Genomic DNA, 22,359 nt, shown 5'->3' with positions numbered 1-22,359 from the left:
CTGGTTCACTTAATGTATCTGTCTTCTCATTATTGACCTACTTCTGTTCATATTCTCCTTGGTTATGAAGCAGTGTTTTTATTTAATTAGCATTGGATTTTCCACTGGTGTATTCAGCCGACAGTCCTAAGATGTCTCAGACAATTCTGTAGTTTGTGATTTCACCTGCCTGCTCTGATTTTGAAATTATCAGCCATTTCAAACTTAGCCGAATACAAACCTGTCTTGAGATGGCTAATAAAATGAGCTAATGAAATAGAGTCAAATGTTAAACCCCCTGGAGATCATTTGTTGTGTGATAAATCAATATTAATGATCACTCCCTGTTTCTTCCTAACCATTCAGCTGCTCTGGGCTTAATAGTTTTTGAAAGAATTAACCTTGTATTAATTGCAGAACTAGCAATAAATAAAAAAATTAGCTAATTTATCATACTCCTGCATTCTAGTTAGCAGCTCATCTCTTAAAATGAATGACAACTTTAGAGTGATTAACTCATGCAGACCTTTTAGGCAAAATGTGATTAGCAGTTCTGATTAGTGGCTTTGCATTGAGGAGCAAACAAAAAAGGTTTTGCTCCTGCTGAAGTTAATAGCAAGGCACTCTGGTATCACAAGAGTGCTCCTTCTTCAGGGCTTAATATATTTTTAAAAATAGAGTTTAATTAGTAAAAATATTTCTCCAAATCATCAGTAGAAAAACCTTAGTCATTGAATTTCTGCGGAAAGGCACGCTGTGTGTCCCCAACTCCATGCATCCTTCCATTACTTCATCTCCTCCAAACCTTTGGACACTTGGCCCTGATTCATACAGCTCTGTCATGATCTGGCAGACTGTGGAAAATGACATTTAGCTCCTTGGTGTTTGGGAGCAGATCTTGTTGGGAAGAGGGGAAAAGGGAAAAAAAGAGATAAATACCCATTGCATTGTGTGCTCCCTGCAGCAGACACCTGTACACGTACTGGTGTGTCACCAACTTTGACAAATTGCATTGTTGAAAAATCAACATTCTTCTGCTACCAGTGATCTGTATTGTGATTTTTGAACAGAAATAAACTGCAGCTCCCCCACAGCGGTTCTACCAATGGACACTGTCCAGCCAGAACTTCCTGCTGCCTGGTCAGTCTTCTTCCATTTCATTTTACAGACAGTACCTTTTCCTTGTAGCCCCAGCATTTAGAGAGTGTTCATCATAGTATCACGATGGCTGAATATTTAGGGATTTCATTGTGAATCTATCACTCCACTCCACAAACAGGTTGGGGTTGCATTGCTGAAGCTTTCTCTTCTATACCTCTTACCAGCCAAGGCAAATCCATTTCTCTTTTTTGATGAAAGATTAAAAAGTTGAGGGAAAAAAGTTGAAAAATCCTCTCTGTATTTTTGCAAGTTTCTGAGTATTTTGAGCAGAATGGTGGCTGTTCTCATTTGTTGCAACTAAACATACTTAATATATAACGGGGAATGCTATTTATGAACTGAACTGGCAAATGGAAGTTAACATTATTTTCTGATTTCTCCATAAGATGGATGAGGAAAAACATTTCTTTAGTTTTTCAGTTACAATAATTATTCATTAATGTTACCTAAATTGTTCTAAGAAAGTTCTGCAGTGGTACCTGTGGGACCTCATTTGCCAACACCTTCTACTCACGTGCTGCTGTCATCTTTTATGAGCCCGCCTTTCCAAAACCCAACCGATGACACACACCTCATGTCCATGCAACTTGGCTGAGATATTCCAGCTAAAACCCCTGCTTCCTCAGTGCCTCTGTCAAATGGTATTCTCAGGAAATTTTTTTTGGATGCAGACTGAGCACCACGTGAAGATTCTCACTTTACTGACTAAGACCACGGTTTTACCTTTGGAACCTTCCAGATAAGGAATGCAGTGTTCCATCGGTAGCCTAATAGCACTTCCTGGCCTTAAGTTTGTTAAATTGCTTTGGTGGAATAGTAATTTTGAGAGAAACCAAGGCAATCAAGTGTTAGATGTATGACAGTTAAGAAAAATAAGATTCCAGGCTTTCAGTGAACTTTCATTTATGCATCTTTCTCCATAAGACAGAGCACAAGTTCAGGCTCCAAAGGCTCCCCTTTGGCAGCCAAAGCAAATACAGTGTATTTTCCACTGGTAAAAGCCTGACAGAAAGACTACTCCAATCAGCAGAAGTATCTCCATAGCTGCCATCAGCTCTGCATTAGGCCTTGAGAGAGTAACATGTCCTTTGATTCATTTAAAGATTCAGTCATATAATTTTGGACTCTGCTCTTGCTAAGTTAATGCCAAGTCCCCATTGACCTCAATGCAGGCAGAAAGAGGATTCATTATTAATGTTTATCTGGGCAGAGCAGATTATTAAACAGATATGTACCTGTACCCTCGTCATGAAATCCTGACTCATAATCTTATAAATAACTCTTTTAAATAGGATATGACAAAAAAGCAAATGGCTTTGGAAAAAATCAATCTTCAGAAATGTCTACTGTATTTTGAGAGTATTCATGGAGAACCTGTAAGTATGCCATGGAAAGATAGGTACATTAAAAATTATCTAACTTATCTAACAAATATTTTTGGGCTTGTATATTAAATATATTTAGATGAATTTTACACAATTAATATAATTTTAGTTATTTCAAACTAATTTTCAGGTATAAATGTTATTGCCTGATACTGATGAATGTGGTTTATATGTTAGAAAAATAAACTAAAATAAAAAGAGAATCTTTTTATCTCTCTTCATGATTGGAAAACGCAGGATTTGATGATAAAGTTGGGAGATGATATCTCCACAGCAGACCTGGCTCATGCATCCTTGGCTCTGCTATGATGCATGGTTAGAGTGCTTAGCAGCTGAGAAAGGTTTTGCATAGGGCACCATCTAGGACATGAACTACAAAATGACATGACCTGTCACGTGTTTTTTCCTTTACTACACAGCAGCAGTTAAAACTATTAATTAAAATCCTTTCAAGGGACTTAATTCCTGAATGTAGGTGCAAACAAAAAAAAAAATTCCACCATTGGTGAGATGATGACTTGAAAATTTGTCTATAAACAACTGTGGAATTTCTGTTTGATATCTGTGTTTGTGTTCTTATGACTGTCTCTGTTTCTGGCTAGTAATTCCAGTGGTAGAGGAAAAGGGGAGCAGCACCAGCATGTGTCCAAAAATATGCCAGCTGTTAAAATTATCTCTGCATCTTGGATAAAACCATTTTTGTTCATCTTTGGGCTTGGAATGAGAGCTGAGGGATGGAGAGGGTATGAAGAAATTATACTTCCTAAGAAGGAGAACAAAAAAGAAATTATTAGTGCTATATAGACATAAAAGAGACTTGATTCAAAAAAGGGAATGATAGGGCATGTTTTATAGCATGGAGTTCAGAGAGGGTGTTTCTTCTCAAGGTTGAAGCAGCTCTGTAACAGCAGCCTTGAAACACAGCAGAGCACACTGGGGATGATGATTGCCCTGCTGATGTATAGTATGGCTCAGTATCACTATCATCCAGACTTACCTTAACAAGGTCAGACAGAGAGGGCACTGACCAGGTTTCAAACAAAAAATGATCTATTCTGGCTCTTTGGCATTCCCTGGAGCCACTCTTACGGGTTGTAATCAAATGAGACATGACAACTGGGGAAGAGAAGTGGACTCACTGGGAGTGACATTCTGCAGTGAAATAAATGTGCCTCTAGATGTGGTCCCCAGCTACTCAGTGAGCCAGACATACATGGTGTCACCACCCTGTGTTTGTCTGTCACCCTTACTCTGCTGACCAGGCATTTGGCTGTTTCTGAGCAGCTCTGGACTACTGTCTGCACTGTCAGCCAGTCTGTGTCTCTTCAGAGCTGCTGTGTGTTCACTCATCTGAGTGGGTGGACCTCGGCTTCACTGTGTCAAAAATCAGTGACACTGTATGCAGAGAGCTCATAGGCATGGGAGTTGAGGAGCAGAGGCTGATGGTGGACTAGCTTGCAAATGACCCTGCTTTGGCATTTAATCACTGAGGAACATGTTGTTTTTTCTGGGGATGATGGGGGTTGTTGGTTGGTTGAGGCCTTTTTTGTCTTTCCTTGTGGAATTCACTCTTTTTTCCTTAGTACAGTAAGTCAGTCTACCGCACAGCTAGTTTCCATAAGGTTTATTTTTGTATTGGTGAATATTTGTGGCTTGATCAGGCTCTTAACAGCTGAATTTAAATCATACTCTCTTCCAAATCAATGCTTCTAGCGCTCATAAAAGACCAAGAGCAAACTAAATGAACAGACAGCTAATCCTGTTTGTGAAAGGCAGTTCCAGTGAGGAATCCATGCAGCAATCCTGCATGGAGCCAGCTCCATGTGGAGGCTGTAAAGCTGTGTTCCTGGTGCTCTCCATCCCACTGAGTCTATGGGCATATTGTCCCAGGCAGACTGTCACATTCCTGCAGGGAGCCTGTTGCTATTCTTGCAGCTGAGTGAGTGAGATACCAATGCAAGGCACAGTAGCAGTGTATCTTAACTCTTACTGCTCCACCAGCATCCTCAGAAAGTGAATAATATCCCCTCTGCCTGGCTGGTATGGCTCCAGGACGTGAGGAAACCACATTGGGTATTCTCCATTAGAAAACAGATTGCCATTTTCCTTTATGGGAATTGTATGAATTAAATTACAGTGCCCATGGAATATCTGCGGAAGCAAAATACACATCTGGTCATATTCCTCTAATACCTTTCTCAGCTTTACAGGAGCAAATGAGAATCTTTTTAATTTACCTTTTATTTTTAATTTTGGAGGACTACATTTTGTTATGATTTCTCTTTAGGTCACTAAGCAAGAAAAGAGTCTCATGAAACCTCTTTACGACAGATACAGAATTATCAAGAAACTTCTTGCAGCTCCATCTTTGATCACAACAATTGTAAGTTGGAAAGAATTCATATCCATTGTAAAAAAAACCCCATAGAAAATGCCATGCTTGATTTGTACCTGTATGTCCGTTTGGCAGCAATACAGCTACTGATATTTAAAAAATCTGCTCACTGGTTAATACAGGGTGTTGATATTTCAAATAGAGCAAATGCTCTGTAAAATTCAGCTTCTAGGCATGTCACAGGGTACAATTTATGGCAGCAGTTTCTGAGGCAGTACTTCAGTGGCCTGGGTAAGAGACAAAGGCTGGCGTTACTTTTTCATCATGGCTAACACTTGTAACACAGGAGGAAAGCTCTCTCTTTTCATGAAGATCTCTGCTGTCACTGTGTCTTGCTTCTGTAACTTATTGACAATGCTTTTATCAATCATGTAGCATATAAATATTAGTAATACTTTAATAATATATCACTGTAATGTAACAGTACTGGTCGCATGGGCAGTAAAAGTAGTGGCATCTGGCTACTTCAAAGTTAATTAGCTTGTCTATCATAAATACTAATCTAATAGTAATTGGAGCTAGGTCGATTTTAAAAATTATTATTGTCTTGTTAGATGAGAGTGGAGCTTCAGATTTCTCTGAAAAATCCCGATATAAAGCTTTGTACACATTGCACAGAAGTATTTTATTAGCAAATTTAACTGAAATTCTCCCTTGCATTACTTTGTAGGAGCTTTGCCCCATGGAAGTTTTATATTTAAGCCTCAGTTTCAATAGCTCAGCTTTTCTTCTGAGGATGGAGGAGTGTAAGACAGCAGTAATCACCTATTTTGGTAGTTAAAGTTTGTAGCTATAAAACTGTGGAATCTCTCCTTACAACCCTTGTTACAGTCAGAATTTCTGGACACAATGCACACAGTAGATGGTATATAAGAGGAGTACAAGTTCCAGCCAGACTGCACTGCTGAAATAAATACAGAATGTTAGTTACATCTTTGCTACATAGAAGGGCTTTAGAGCAAACAGAAATAAATTGCTGGCTGGGGATACTCAGAAGCAGGGCCAACTTCTGTCCTTTATACTCATGGTAGGCAATACTCAGTTACCCAGTGACCCCACGAGTGCTTTCATGAACAATCTCGATAAAGATTACCAAGATTTACCTGGGTAAAGCTTTCAATGTGTGTAACCTATTGCAAGGAATACACCCAGGAAGTTAGATCCTAATTCTTTTTGTTGTCATCCTATGAACTGTGAGTATTCCAATTTAAACAATTAATTAAATAATGCCTCACATTTCACAAGCAGGAGGAGGAAGACTCAGATGAAGACCATTCTCAAAGCAGCCATGAGTTGTCATCTGGTCCAATGTCTTGCTTCCCGGTTGAAGAGCACCTGTGTTACTCTCAGGAGGAGAGTGAGCCTGCACATGTCTCACCTCTGGATGAAAAGAAAGTTTACAGGCAAACAGCCTTGTCTATGTCCAATTTACACGAGGCAACAATGTAAGTTCCCACGTTTTTCCCTTGTATTTTTAAAATGTTTCATGTAGACTCTGTAAATGAAACCTGAGCCATACCTGTTACACAGGGATATTCTACACTAAAGGAGTGATTCAGCATTTTCTTATGTGAGAGAAGAGGCAGAGCAGATTTGTTGTTTGGGCAGCATACCTGTGGTTTGAGCTATTTATTCAAACAACTTTGTGCCAAGTCCAGGAAGAGCAAGGTAAAGGAAAGTAAGCAGATAAGAGAAATAAAGACAGCATGGTAGATACGACATAATGGCATCGTAGAGGTATGCAGACCTACCTTTAACTGCTGCAAAATTTGTAGCTGTCTAACTACTTATGTTCTTACAAAGCTGTCATAAAACTGGACAATAGTCTGCTCCTCTGTGTGTGTATTGGGACTGACTGTGTGAGTGATGTAAAAATGCCAGTGACCTCAGGCATCCAAACAGCAACAGGGGAGCTGCATGAAAGGTCATACAGCAACTGGTCACATGGGGGGCCACTGAATGCATGTAAAATCAATTTATGCCTTGCCTAAGCCTAGTTATTAGTGCCTGTCTGCTCTGAAAACTTACCACAACCCTCCATTGCAAAACCAAAACCTTATGATTTGTAGTTAAGAATTTCAGATTGCATGAGACAACAGATCTCAAGATGCCCATATGCTGTTATCACTCCATCAAGAAACTTGTTGAGGACTATGCCTTCCAGGAACAGATACGTTCTCATAGCTTAGGGGATGGTATCTTTTTCTTGTGTTTTGATTGGGAGTTCTTAGATGCATAAAGGAAGCTAACTAGGCTTTACCAAAATTGAGAATAAATAAAAGTTACTTAGATTTCTATGTAAATGAACTCTGTGTGCAATAGTTTGCTCACAAATGCTGGGAAGATATTTCTGTGCATTTTGTTGTTATGCAAAACCCCAATAATTGCCAGGTGCAAATGCCATCACAGAGTTCTTTCTCTGCTTAAAAACCTTTTTCTCTGAACACTAGCTAAAACATGGCCTCCAAAAACGATGCTTCTGGGAACCACTGGCATTTCCACTGCATCACAGTAATGATTGGTAACAGCTGCAGACATGAGCAGGGCTTGGATGTTGATTTTAATTCAGTTAAAAGAGATGCAAAGCATTTCCTCCTGTGCGATGCTGAGCTGTGTCAACTCCATTAATTCCACAGAGAATTAAGGCCACTAGCAAGACTCAGTTCTGAATGCTTTTCCTCCCATGTTGACCACAGAGTGTCTGCGTTCACTTTACTAGAATAGAAGGGTGAGAGTACCAGTAGAAGGGGAGGAGCACAGCTGTATCGTTGAGGGGTGTGGTGGAACATCTGGAGGCACTGAGCTCAGTGCCTGCCATGGCCCAGCCCAGCAGGCTCTGTTACCCAAAGCCACGGCTTTTACACTTCCCAGCAGGAGGGGGTCCCATGTTCTTGTCTCTGTCTTACAGGCCCGTTCTGCTTGAACATCTCAGAGAAACAAGAGCCGATAAGAAAAGGCTTCGCAAAGCTCTGAGAGAGTTTGAGGAGCAATTCTACAAACAGACAGGAAGGTAACTCACCAGCTCAGCAAAAGCCCTCTCCTGTTCCCTCTGGGTCCTCTGCAGGGTGTTTGTTTCTGCCAGGGTGGGCACTCGGGGCTGAGCAGGACAAAGAGGCTGCAGCTGGGGACTGGACAATACCGTGGAGGTGTCCATCTATCTCCCTGCTTAGTTCCTGCACCATGTGGTCATCCCTGAGGATGGCTTGGGGCTGGGGATTTTCCAGGTCACACCTGCAATTGGTATAACCCCCATCTCAGCACAGGATCTTCCCTGAGCTGAAGGGAAGCTGCTAAAAGACTCTTGGTGAGGGTGTCAATCTGCAGGAATTACACTTGGCAGTTGGGCTATTTTTAAAAGGCCAGGTTTTAAAAACAGAAGTCACTGTTTCTTTCACCCATAATTAAATACCAGGTACTTTTCACTCTTTGCTTTTCCTCCTCCATTTAGCAAACCTTTTTCTTGAAAACTGTGGAGGGTATGGGCAGTGGTAACTGGTAACAGTTTTCAAAGCACTATGTTGTAACTTCTCTGCACATGTGAGAATCAACTGATTATGCTTGTACAGCTGTCAAGAAAGAAAATCTTCTGCCATATGAAAATTCATTATTTTAAATAATAGTATTTCATTTCTGTCTGTTAGAGCTTTTTGGTCCTGTCAAATTATCTTTAGTCATTTACAGTTGGTAAAAAATAAAAAATCCAATTCTCATTAGTTGTTGCAGAATTAATTTTAAAGACATTTTCTCCTCTTACACATAAAAATGATGGCACTGTTATCTGCTTTTCATAGGAGTCCTCAAAAAGAAGATCGAGTGCCAATGGCCGAGGAATACTCCGAATACAAGCACACAAAAGCCAAAATCAGGCTCCTGGAGGTTCTCATCAGTAAGCATGATATTTCCAAAACGATTTGAAGTGAATGCAATGCTGTGATATTGTTCTCTAGCAAAAAAAAAACAAGTAATGAAAAAGATAAAGTAATTTTACAGGTCTTGGTCTGCTGCACAATTACTTGACACACTGAGATTTTTGATGCACTTTACCAATTATAATAGCTGGGATGAGAGAGGACAGCAATATGCAAGAATATTAAGCACAGGTGAGTGGACTATAGTATATATTTTTCCTTTTGAAAAAGCCTTGAAGTGCACTGTGAGAATATTAAGAAATGAAAAGGACACTGAAGTGTTGTAGCTCCTCAGTTTGACCTGCTCTAAAAGTGTGAGGAAATGCTCTCCAGGTTTTTAGTACATCTTAGTACCTGATAACGTACTACATTTGTTTCCAGAATTAACATGCACTAGAATTAACTATTAATGACGGCTCTCAATGTGCTGATTAAAGGAAATGAATTAAAACGAATTAAGGGAAAACTCCAGACATACTCTGGCTTTCAAGACAGAGTTGGCATTCAATTCCAGTAGCTTCAAAAAAAGGTGCATAGAAAAAAGCCAGTGCCAGGGAGTAGAGCAAAGTGATGCTGCTTATGCAAAAAAAAAAGGACAGAACATGATGGCCAAATGGAACTATTGGTTTTTTAGAGATAAGAGAAAAAAATAGAGGTTACTGGGAAGAGAGAGACCAAATGTACCGACTGCTGTCCTTTTCACTAGTTCACAGGACCTGGCTCACAGAACTTAATAAATAGATCAACTAACTACATGCTAATTTTGATTTTTGTACGAAACTTTGCACTTTGTTTTGCCTGATGCTATAACATTCGCTTTTCTGACTACCAAAGCTCGTTTAGACGCATGCACTTTGTAAAATGTTGAAGTACTTCTTGTGTTATAAATTGCCACACATATATATATATATATATATTAAAACAGGACTAGATTATTGCATTATGCTAAGATATTTTGGATAGATAAAGTACATGGTATGTAAGTGAGTGTCACAGTTATCTGATGAGGACTGCTAGACTTCTTGTTTACTGAAAATAAGATTATAAAAAGTTATTTTTCCATTGGAATTATGCATATTTCTTAACTTTCAGAGCACCACACTTTGTATTATTAAGGAAAATTTGTCACTCTTTGTGATAGAGCATTGGTGTGAAAAGTGGACTGTTAACAGAAGGATTATCAGCAGGTTTTGTATTATAAATGAAAAGCAGGGGGATTCTGGGAAATACCTAGCCCAGACATAAAGGAGGGAAGAATTAATTAAAGAGAGAAAAAGGGACTTGAGTAAGTTGAATCATGTTTAGTGTTTTGCTTTAACTGTCATTTTGTATTGACCACATAGTATAAGCAATCTGTTTTCTATCTTGGTAAGAAGATTTTGATTTTATAAAGCCTATTATCTACCAACCACGTTTGTACTTATCTTGCGTGTAATGGCATGATTTTGAAGATGGACACATCTTCAAGTAGTTTGGAGGAAAAAATATGAACACTAAAAAAGGAATTTTTTATTTCGCAGACGGTTGGTTGTTTCAGTGTACTGACTTAATAATTTATAACTTAACTTTTATGAATCAGAAATGGTCTTCATAAATCTGTTTTAATTGAAGTCATCTAGAGCAACAGGAACAGATACAGAGCTATTTGAAGTTTACAAACTACATCTTTGATAAGGGAAAATGATTTAATGATATATGTATACAATTGATATTAAAATGTAATCTATATATTCTATATGATTGTATAATATTTTATACAACAGTACAAATAAAATATTTTTCTATTATATTTATTATGTCGAGACACAGTTTCTGTTTTCAGTTAGCTAATATAAATAACATAAATAACACTGTCAAACAACACATTGGAAGTGCTGACATCTCTAGGCTCTGAAATTCAAATCATGCTGCAATTACAACCTTTCATGCTGTTCAGAGTTATCCCAGTACTTGTTCAGTAGTTAAAATGAATGCATATTTAAACACCATTTATAAGCCGTTATTTTTATTTTGCTAAAGCAGTTTATATAGGATTTTGTTATGTTTGGCAAGAAACAGAAAACAATTTTTGCAGCATCTAGGGATAAATGGTTGCCAGAAAGAAACCCAGGGCTTCTAATCATTTAAAGCATTGGGGCAACAGAAGGGAAAGAGGGAGAGAAGAAATACTAAGAACGCTATTGGAGGTTTTGAAGACTCGTGTTTGCTTTTGGTGAGAGCAGCATGTGCATGCTTCCGACAGAAACGTCTGACTATGGACATGGGCAACAGAGGTTGGAAGGCTCCTAAGGAACGAGGGAAGTTTTAACGTCCAACACTGATATTGCAGGTCTTGCAGCTGGGATCTTTCTTTGCGTTTGCGGTAGACAAGCTCATTAGTTGGTGACCGGTAATTTCCGCAACTGTGCCGAGGGACAGATCCACAGGATCGGTGTAAATTACTTCCAAAATAACATCCTGGGCGTGATGGTAAACCATGACACCATCTTCTTCATCACAGGTCAGAAATTTATTATCTTTTATATTTAGCTGAGGAAGGCGCTGCTTACAGAACTCATCTCCCGGTGACCCCACGGGGGCGATCACGAGGATGACGTAGTGGTAGGCTGTGTACATGCAGTAGAAGTCTCCAAAGTACAAGTTAGTATTTGGGTTGAAGAGTTTTTCAGCTGCAATCTCATACCTGTATCTTCCATACGGTGAATCTTGTGGCGGCTTCCCAGTGTTAAACTCAGTGTTGCAGCTAAAGAAGATGCCTTCCAGCTTCCCGCTGATCGGAGAGCCATGGCTGCCACTGTTATCCTTAACAGAGGGCTGCATAGCATTCCCGTGATGCTCTCTACAAATGAATGACTGGTATTGTTTATTTTGTAACACATGGTAAAGTGGAAAGTTAGGACATCATGCTGTTTGGAAACAGTACTGAAGGGACACAAAGGAAAACTGTTAAACTGAAAACGAGGTTAGTGTCATGATCTTAGGACCAAGAAAATCAAGTGACATCAGACTTGGGAAGAGCTACAGTAACTCCTGCTCTAGGGGGAAATCTGCTTTTCCAGTCTGGCTTTTCTGTCAGCTCTGTGGATGTTACATGCAGGCAAAAAAGAGCACACACAAAAAGCCCCCAAACCACCGATATCTTTAATTAGCTCATTTGTTCAGTCTTCCACTACAATTCTAACAATAAACACATGTTGAGTATTGCAAGTCAGTCACCATATGCTGAATATACTGTTTGTTAATGTGTATTTTTAGCATAGGCAGTATATAGTTCATGTAGAAAACTGCCAATGAAAGTTATTTCTGAAAGATGCTTTTCAGAGAGGTTATGGGAAGGAATGTACTGTCTGCCATAGTCTATTTTCCCCCAAATGATAATTTCCAGTCTAATTTGTCTACTGCTGACTTCAATCAGAGCAGAGCTGGGCACAGAGGCAATTTGGTTAGTTTCCATTTTGGTTGGTATCCAGCTCCTGCAGTCACTAGTCCTAAGGGGAAAAAACTGTAAGAATAACTTTTTTTTTTTTTCTTGCAAGCTGAGCTCAATTTCATTCCAGTGAAAACGTACAATGTACAAGTGAGTTTTTAATCCTCCAAATCAAAAATTGCACTCAGTAGCATGAGGCTGCTAAACTTCGGAGAACACTCCAAAACACCTCATCTAATCCTCCTTAGCACCTGAGATGTTTTGTATAGCAGGACATTCCCCAGAACTTGTGTCTCACACCTGTCTGGAAGTGCCCCAGTGATAACTTTGACTCTCTCTGCACCTGCAACCATGTGATGCCCGAAAGGGAAATATCCCCTTTTGTAAGTCCCGCAAAACATATCTGCTATGCACCCTTAGAAAATTGCCTTTATGCTCACTGAAGATTATAGATTAAAAATACATGAATCTGTGGGACTGGAGAGTCCTATATCCCCCTCTTGCTTTGCTTTTACTTTTTTTTCTTTTTCTCTTTTCCTTTGTTCCTTTTTTTTTTTTTTTAGGAGAGGGAAAACTAACCAAGAAATACTGTTCTTTCTCTCTGCTTTTGACTTGCAAAAGGTCCAGGTAAAATGGTGCTGCATGGGAGAAGGTTTTACTTGGTTAATATGGGAGGTAGCAATCAAAGCAAAAAAATTCTGTGTATACCTACAGACCAGCTCTAAATCAGCTCAGTAATGTCTCCAACTGTGGGGTTTTTTTCCTTGTTTCTAACTTCTCATCAGCACATTTGACTCTAAGAGAAGTTCCAACAGTTTTCTGGGCCATTCAAACACTACTTAGTTATTGTCTCAAGCCATATTTCACAAGACATTGATTGGGTTGGGGGGGTATAATTAGTATTTTATGAAGTTATTACTATGGGGAAAAAAAACCCACCCAAAACCTAAAAACTTGAATCAGCTTGGATAACCCCCTGAAACATCTACAACCTGAAAAGTCAGACAGCACTCAGTGAGAGTCAGTTCCATTTCTGTGGCAAGATACTGACATCCAGTGGCCAATTACGCTAATTATAGGTCGCCCTTTCAGGGGATCTGAGCTGCTTAGTGCTGCTCCCAGGCGAGGTAAACAGCAGTGACATGAACACCACTTATGAGCTCACACTGCAGACCCTCCATTTAGGGGCTGCTGCTTTAGCTCCGTGACTAGTTGCTTGTTTGCCAATGCTACCAGAGCTTTTCCAAGCTTGTTTGCTAGTCATGACACCACAGAAGCCACTGGCAGGCACGGTATGACAAGGAATATTCCCTAAAAGGGAGCATGTGGTTGGTTATTAACATAACATGCAGAAGGGTGTTTGGTTGAAGGACCAGCCCTTGTGACCATTTTAGACTATTTCTGACCAAAAAAAGGCAACCATCAGCCAGTTACAGGTGGTGCAGCTTCTCTCTAGCCTCATAAAACACAGCTTTTTGTCTCTAACTCACTAACTGAGGGAAAACAAACTCACAGAATCAGAGAGTATGCTGAGTTGGAAGGGACCCACAAGGATCATCGAGTCCAACTCGTCTCTATTTGTGTAGAAGCAAGAAAGAACTTAACAGGAGGGAGGGGAAAAGATACAGTGCAATCAGTTGGAGTCACATTTGGCAGAACAAGGCCAAACCCACAGCTATAAATGCACCTCAGTGGCAATTTTCAACACTAATAAACACAAAGGCAGATGCACTGTGATTACATTGCTGAAAACAAAGCGACATAAGAATCGGAACCCTCACAGGCATTTCCCTTCTGTGGTGTCTAGTCCGGGATGGCAGCTGAGCTTCACAAGGTCCTCAAAGAGCCTCAGCAATCACAAGTCATTTCCTACCTCCACTGAGTTTTGCAGCTTTGTCGCTATGTGCAATAAAATAATCCTTCCAAAACACAGAAGGGGAAGAGCAAGCCCATGCTCTGGAATATACAATACACTCTTGGAATCAATCAGAGACACATGACTTCAAAACAGGAATGTTTCCAAGGGTGGTGGAATCTGTTCTTTGAAGCTGGATTGCCTGGAGTAATTTTTTTCCTTCACCAGATTTAAAAAACTTTCCATTCTAGACAGGTACTGGTGTGACACATAAAACAGAATTATGTGGCACAGCAGGAGCCCCATCTCCCAGTGCATATTAAAGAAGCACAGTCAGTGCTGCCACCCTTCTGACACTGCTTACCTCTCATCCATGTTCTTCTAAGGGTGGAAGGTTACCCTGTGTCATGGCTGGTCCTGCTCTGTCAGCACATGAGCTTTGACTCCTATCAAAAACTCTGCTTTCCTCTTGTGTGCGAGGGCACACTGGGTTCTCCAGCAGGAATAGGGAACCTACCTCCAGCTATCCCATTTATTCATTCCAGCTGAGGCATGGTGTCTGTAACTGTTTAAACATCATCCCCTCTCCCTCTACATATGATCTATAAGTTAACACACAGATTGCAGAGCCCATATTTACCACATTAGGGGACGGAAATGTGATGGTTCTACATGGAGAGCAAATATTTGAGATGGAACTCTTATATGCAGGCAAATGCCTATGCACACAGCTGTACACTCCTACTCTCACTCTTAATTTCTTAGTACAGTAGAAATATTTGGCTACTAAACACTCTGTTATGATAACAGACACTTTAATCAGGCTGCACACCCTGTGAGTACCCCAGTTTCTGCCACAAAACACGGACTTTTATTGCCTAATGGAAGTGCTGAATTAAGCAAGGTGGAAGAAACGAGCTAGTTATATTTTATTCTTTGCTGCCTTCTGAATGGGCTATAAAGCACACAGACATCCTGCTCTAGCTGTAGCACAGCTGTCTCTATTTACTTATTTTCATTACTCCCTTAATTTTCCAAACGATTTTTGCATATGTTTGCTTTCTTACCTGATATAATCAAAGTATTCTTTGTGCTGATTCCGATAAAAAACAGACAGTTTGAGCATACGGCCTGCAATCACTTCAGCCTTTTCCAATAGCTGTGTTAAGTGAACTTTTGAATAATCTGCAAAGAAAAGACAAACTGCTAGTGCAGGGGACAGGAAAAACCACAACACTCACCAAAATCTACACAGACATGCAGACTTAAAACTGGGAACAGAGTCTTGGTAACATATACATCACATTATGTCCCCAGTTTCCAATGGTGGCAACAAAGAAATGGCAGGAACATGCATGTGTGATTCTCCCCACTCCTTCCCCCACAAGGACTTTGCAAGACTCAGGATTTCCTGTGTTAGAGCTGGTTTCTCTGTATTTGGGACCGCAGAGGAGCTGAGAGCTGCCCTCTCTGGCTGATGTCAGTTGATTAACACACCAAACCTCAGCACATGCAAAGCCTAAAGTTAGAATTCCGGTTTCCAGGTGTGACTATGAAACTCTCCCAGCCTAGGCAGCACTGCTAGATGGCCAACCCCCTCTGGCAGCAGAGCCAGTGCTAATTGCACTCATACTGTGGAGCGTTTCCTCAGCAATATCACCTGCTGTGCAAAACTCGATGATTTCACTCCACTCGGAGACGACGTAGTCGCCGTCCACCTGCTTGGATGCCGTCTGCACTGCCACGGTGTACTCTGTCCTGGGGCTCAGGAACCAGTGCCCACGCACTGTCATAGGCAAAGGAACGGCTTTGGCCACCAATTTCGTGGGTACATCCTGATGGAAACGAAAGGACAAAACAACACACAAGTCAGCAGCACAACCAAACCAATGCACCACCCTTTCCTTCGTTGCTGTCGCAAATCCCCAACCCCTGGCTCTTCTCTGCAAACCTGAATCACTTCTCAGTTTGTTGGTGGCTGAGGACAGTGGGGTAAGGTCTGTGCTAAGAGACATGGTGATATCTTGCACGTATGAGTTTATTATTCGTTCCACATGACTACAGACTAATACTATTATATATAGCCCAAATATGTAATTCAGACTAGAGCCCTTTGGGTTTAAGTATGCAAACAAAGACATGCTACTGAGCACGAGGGTATCTTAATTTAGGAGCTTCTTGTGCTTTCATTTCCATTGTTTTCTTTCAGTCAGTGTAATCAAACAAAATTCCTGCATCAATCAGTCCACCTACTCTGCTGTTGGTATCTTCCAAACCAAACTTCAACAGAGAAAATTAAACATGTTGAAGAGTAACTACGTCAAGTGTACATCTATCAAAATATCCTTATGTACAGGAATGGCCAGAACAAGTCAAACAGAGAGCTTGTGCCTGTCATTGAGCCTCTTGCTTCCCACCCCACCACTGTTTCAGATCCTCTGTTTTGCTCTTCTAGTGTATCACAGCACCATGGTGCAACAAAGGAGAATAACTGCTTGTTGTAGTTGAAATACTTAATTTCTACAGTACCAAAGACTGCAGTACAGAACACCAAGGGAAAGAAAGAGTTGAAGAAGTGGACAGTTTATGCTACAGCTGTGGGTGAAAGGACTCATGATGCAGTTGATTCTCTGCACCGTGTAGCTGAGGAGCTGTGATAGAACGAGAGGTATCTATTACTGAATATTTATCAGTAATAACAGAAGAGTAAGATGGCTGCCCTGTGAGAAGTGAGCATTTTAAATAAAATCCATAACTGTTCATCTATAAATACTAGTCCATACACATCTACGTACAAATACTAGCATAACAGTCCCTTAGGGGAAAAAGGAATTAGAAAAGAGATATTTTCTGTTCATGATCTGTAAGCAAGACCTGAATTTGTTTTTCCTTTTTGTCTTCTATTACAGAAAAATATATTTTTCCTATTGTTTTCCCATCAGCAAAAAGTATTCTTCAGTTTCTGTATTAAGAAACTGTAAAATTAGCAGCTTGTGATAGTGGAAGAAGTTAAATGTGAGTGAGTGATAATCAAGGGTAATATTTTCTTGTCATGATTTCTTTTTTGATTATTCTCATTTAAATGAAATAACAGTTGGGAGAAAACTTTATCTGTAAAGGAGACAGTTGTGCACTCTACAATAAATAATATATAAAGGATGGAAAAAAATTACAAGGGAAAAATAAAAAGAAACCCCAAATGACATTTAAAGCTACCCCCCTGAAACTATATTGCAAAGGCATCCCGCTGGACTGAATTTGCTACTGCTAATGTAGTCAGCAGATGCTACAGTCAACATCATTAGTCTTCCTGTCATCTTTTTTTTGGTTACGGTAAAAACAGCTTCCACCTGGGTCAGATCTCTGTGATCACACCCCAGTGGTGGTTTTTGCCCCCATTATTTTTGTCAGTTTTCATGTAACATTAAAAGCCTTGTTGCTCCCAGGTGTCAAAGCCTTACCTCCCTGCTGTGCATTGGGAACCTCTTCTAACTGTACCAAAAAGGGGGCAGACTACCTAAAAAAAAAGGGGAAAAAAAAAGAAAAAAAGGGGCAGACTACCACATTAAAATGAGGGATTTATCTCTTGCACAGCTGGGGAGGAGGGGCAGATGTGATGCTTTTCAGAACTCTCTGTTGTTCTTTTTCTAAGCAAACACGGTATTTTTTTTTTAAGGCCACTATACTGGCCTTTAATGTTCCCATTGAAATTCCTCTGGGGATTTTCCATTTGTTCCTTTCATCTCCCTCCTGCTCAGCCCTCTTTCCTGGCTGAGCCACCAAAGAAGTGCAAAGCAGGTGCTGTGCCAGCTAAAGGACAGGAAGGATTCTGGAGTGGCAGATGGGAGCTTCAGCACCCGCACCCACCAGGCAACTCTAAAGGTACCGAGATGGCCATAATTTCTAAGAAGCTCTGAGTAACTAAGCAGTGAGGTATGTGAGTCACACTGCCTCTCTCCTTTTTAGAATAGAGGCAGCTTTCAGTTTCCAGCTTTCTCCTGTTATGTTTTCCTTCCTTCAGCCAGGTCTGCTTGTAGAACACATTGTGGGAACTCAGCACACCCAGGTTCTAAGCCTAGTTTTGCTAAATATTTGAGCCTTTTTCCTATTACATAGAATAATCATATTTCCATATCATAAAAAAGAGAGGAGGCATGCAAATTGCAATTTAAGAAAAGACAAAGTCTTATTACAATTCTAGCCTTGCATACTATTACCAACAGAAACCTCCTCCTTCACAGATATGATGACAATAGTTGTAAATAATAAAATTATAGGCTCCCTAAGTATGCTGAATATACTTTATACTTGCCAACAGAAAAAGTATTGAAAGGATGAACCATTCATGGATGCTCTCCTGGGTACACAAACAAACAAAAAGCTGCCTTTGCTGAGGTATAGCATCTATCAGGTTAAGTCTACATCCCAAGCCACTTACTCAAGTCAGAAGTAAGCTGGTCCTCTGGGCTAATCATCTGTGAGAGAGACAGGCACTTGCAGACAGTGATTTACCCTACCTGTAAAGCTAAGTAATGATGGGTATTTTCCCACTGAAGATGCCACCTCCTTGCACAGCCTGACTGCTGGATGACTCCTAAGAGTAAGCCTCAATGCTGCTTTTCACAACTAAGCAGTAGGGCTCACTCTTTTCTGTCTAAAAAGCTCTGCTAGGAGAAGGGGCAGAGGTGTCCCTCACCCTCATACAAAAACTTTGTTAGCAAGCCAAGGGATGGGTGAGGACTTATTTCCCTGTGAGTTCTGTGAGGATTCAGCCCCAGTGCTGCAGCTGCCAGGGATCAGCTCCCTGCCCTGAAGCTGAGCTGCAGCTGGGAAGTACAGCCAGTCTTAGAGTGAGGAAGGATGCTTGTCTCTAACCTCACTTGGGTGACACATTTTGAATTCAAGCATTTTAGTTTATCAACAAAAGTTCATTCTAGAAGGTGTGTTAAAAATTCCTTAGTACTAAAGATGCATGAAAGCAAACATGTAAGTGCTCTGGCACAGAGCTGTTGGAGTATCCACTCTGTGCCCTTCTCTTGCCCACCCTGTCTGCTCTCTCTATTTCTGTCAGTCAGGCCTGGGAATAAAACAACCAAAAAAATCAAGCAAAAAATTCTCTACCAAATCACTGACACAATTAGTAGCAAGAAATTTTAAGTAAATTCTACCAAGACACCCAACTTATTCATCATTTGAGTTGGTAGACTTTAGTCTCCTGTTCTCACAAATCCAAATACCTCTCTCTTTTGACTAAACATTTCTTCACAGTAAAAAGCTAGAGAATTGCTGAGAAACACAAAATAAATCTAACAGCCTATCTTTATTATGATACCAATATCCTTTTTTCCTCTCTCCATTTTAACTCTAGTCTTATCACTGTGATAAAGATTCTGAAGTGCATATAGTGCTTGCTCTACTATAAAATAAATGTTACAGCTTTACACTGGTTGGCACATGAATGAAAAAATATGTAAAATAATAAAATGAAAGAAATCAAAAAGAATCCATCCTAGTAAGCATTTATATTAGAAGGTATATTCCTGCAGTGTAAAATGGGAATTCAAATTCAAAGGCTGTCAGTTCAAAAGTAGTAAGAAAAAAACAAACATAGCCCTGCTTTATTTGCTATTAAAATTAAAAATGGGGCATAATAAATGCTTATTATAACATTAGGTTCAATAGTGCTTCACACACTTGCTCCTAGCAGCTGCAACATCCTGACCAAACATGTTAAACTCTCGGTTTCAAGCAGTAGTAAGTGATGTTTCATTACACTTAATGCATATATTACTTCCAACTGCAATAAAAAAAAAGTCAAATAAGGAGATGTGAAAATTATACACCTGCTATTAACAGAAATCACATGAAAAATACTCTCACAATAAAAAGCCTCAGAGAAATTGGTGGAAATATTTTCTGGTTATTCCTCTGGCTTAGAAACCAATAGTAATTGAGGTATTGATAGAATTACAGCCCTAATATTTGCCTGGACAGTTATTTGAGCCTTAGCATACCTTATCTTTTAGAGATATTGCCAACATTATTTTTAAATTTGCAGATGATTGTGTTGTTTAATGTTCTATCTCATTCCATGTTTCTCTAGACACCCTAGCATTTCAACTGTTCTGAGGTCAAAGCAAATTTTGCTGGATTTAATAAGTACAGATTTTGCAATGCCTTCAACATGTCCCTGCATCAGTGGCTGGAGGAAAGAGGCCAGATGAATATTCAGGTCACAGTGCTGAATGCTGCAAACTAAAATTGCTGGAAGCCTTCCTAGAAGTGCTTTAGAATTCGTGACTCTTCTGTGGAAATGACATGTGTTGCTCTCAGGAGTCTGTCACTGAACAAGGACAGGCAGAGAATACATACACTGTTTAAATAATCATACAGAACTAGTCAGGAGTAAAAATGTCTGCCTTGCAATACACTGTACAGGTTCCAAAACTGTTTTCAAATGAAACAGAAAAGGTAATGTTCAGTTCTCTGTGAAATAAATGTATTTTTTGTGTACACAGACATAGACTAGAGACAGAGAAGGGATTTCAGGTGAAAAAACAGTCCATCAGATTAATCAAAACCCACCTTTTCTGGATGTCCAGTGCCTGTGTCCTATGGCCTGGCTTTGAAAGGTTAATACAACACTGAGATTCAACTGTTTAAAATCAAGTGTTTCCACCTTGATTTTTGAATGAAAATTACCTTGTGTTTGAATTTGTTGGAATTCTTGTTTTCTTTCTTGTTGAGATCGATGAAGTAATGAGTAATGCGGTCCTTGGATTTAGAATCCATGTCCCAAGAAATCTTGAAGGAATCACACGTGATGTTACTTATTTTGATGTTGTGTGGGACTGGAAGCTCCTCCATCTCTGCAATCCCACTATCTTGTGATTTATTCCCTGCACAGAAAACAAGCATGATTTGTTCAGTTCAGAACCTATTTGGTAACTGTTTTGTGTGTTCCAGTACATCACAGCTCTGAGCAGCCTTCACAAAGGCTCATGGATGCTACTTAGCAGCAACTAGTAGGTACAATTATGCAAGGCTTGATGTCAGGGATGGAAAACATTGGAAAGGGATGAAATTTCTCAGGTGAATAAGCACTAATAAGGTGTGAACTGGCTGCATAGGCTGGCTGGCATCACAACTATGTGCATTTGCAGGCTGAGAATACAAAATATCTGAAGCTACAATGTTTAGTTAAGATGCCAGCAACGTCCCCAGGTAACATAATGGCCCCATCCATATCTGTCAGTGAAACAAACACATCAAAATCATCATCCCAAACCATTTTTCAGGCACAAAGCAAACCCAATGTCTTCAAGGTTTAGAGATGGTGTATGTATGTGCACATACATATGCACATATATAAAACACTGATACTTTTGAAATTAAACAATTAACATTAATCAATTTATTGAGCCACAGCAAAAGGGACATACACAAAACCTTCATTTTCTGGTCTTTATTCTTTCCATTTGCCCAGCTGAGACCCTGCAGTTTTCTTGGGAAGTCTTTTCTAATTTCTAAATGCATATGGTAGATGAACAAATGACCATTGACCCCAAAAAGCATCACAGGTTCTAAATTTAGGTCTTCCCTTAGTTCCCAAGGCAACCTTATAGTTCAGCATTCTGTGAACATTTAAAGTCAGAAACATTAGGTGTTCTTGCACTTACATAAGACCAAGTCAAAAGTGAACAAGCAAAAAGAAAAAAGGCAGAAATATGAAAAAATTACTGGGTTAAAAGGAAAAAATCTAGATGATGTAAGAGAATTAGTAAAAAAACAGAAAAAAAAAATCAAGCATAGGTAAGAACAAATAGAAATAAAGGAGAAAAACCCAAGACTAATGTGTGTGTTAGAAAGAGGGGAAAGCTCCCAAATTCTGGCCAGATGAGGAAGATGGGAAGCTCATGCAGAGATGTGAGGCACACATTGTCAGAATTATTCACAGTCACATTTAATTATAGAAGAAGATAGTATTTATAGTTCCTTCGTAACTGGTAAAAAAGCTGACAAAAACTGAACTCAGAAGGTGTTTGGTCAGTAATAAAAATAAAAAATCTGACTTGAAAAACATTAGGAACACGTCAACCTCTCAACATACGCTGTCAAAGAATTATTCCAACACCTCAATGCAGGAATATTAAGGTTGGCCTGATTGTTCAAAATTCTCCTCATAGATATGTGAAATTCAATCACAGAGCCTGCAAAATTCACAGATCTCCAGCTAGTATTCTGAATAA

General features: G+C 39.7%; 2 protein-coding genes across 6 annotated transcripts in view; one reads left to right on the top strand and one right to left on the bottom strand.

Moving 5' to 3' along the window:
* Positions 1–10,617, top strand: part of FAM13C (family with sequence similarity 13 member C) — a 51,731-nt gene extending 41,114 nt beyond the window's left edge. For both annotated transcript variants that reach the window (XM_051800217.1, XM_051800218.1), the window contains 4 exons: positions 4,813–4,908; positions 6,166–6,365; positions 7,829–7,930; positions 8,712–10,617. In XM_051800217.1, coding sequence (XP_051656177.1) covers positions 4,813–4,908; positions 6,166–6,365; positions 7,829–7,930; positions 8,712–8,835 — 522 coding nt within the window. In that variant the 3' untranslated portion in view covers positions 8,836–10,617. The remainder of the gene's footprint in view (positions 1–4,812; positions 4,909–6,165; positions 6,366–7,828; positions 7,931–8,711) is intronic.
* PHYHIPL (phytanoyl-CoA 2-hydroxylase interacting protein like) overlaps positions 10,411–22,359 on the bottom strand; it is a 137,942-nt gene continuing 125,993 nt past the window's right edge. For all 4 annotated transcript variants that reach the window (XM_051800225.1, XM_051800224.1, XM_051800222.1 and 1 more), the window contains exons 2-5: positions 20,813–21,009; positions 15,771–15,945; positions 15,178–15,295; positions 10,411–11,667 (exon numbers count right to left, since the gene is read on the bottom strand). In XM_051800225.1, coding sequence (XP_051656185.1) covers positions 11,133–11,667; positions 15,178–15,295; positions 15,771–15,945; positions 20,813–20,977 — 993 coding nt within the window. In that variant the 5' untranslated portion in view covers positions 20,978–21,009 and the 3' untranslated portion in view covers positions 10,411–11,132. The remainder of the gene's footprint in view (positions 11,668–15,177; positions 15,296–15,770; positions 15,946–20,812; positions 21,010–22,359) is intronic.

This window comes from Manacus candei, unplaced genomic scaffold, assembly GCF_025592945.1.
Source record: "Manacus candei isolate 608988 ecotype Guabito, Panama unplaced genomic scaffold, ASM2559294v1 h1tg000050l, whole genome shotgun sequence".
Lineage (NCBI taxonomy): Eukaryota > Metazoa > Chordata > Aves > Passeriformes > Pipridae > Manacus > Manacus candei.
The sequence above is the reverse complement of the archived record's forward strand: the minus strand, read 5'-3'. Positions and strand labels throughout refer to the sequence as shown.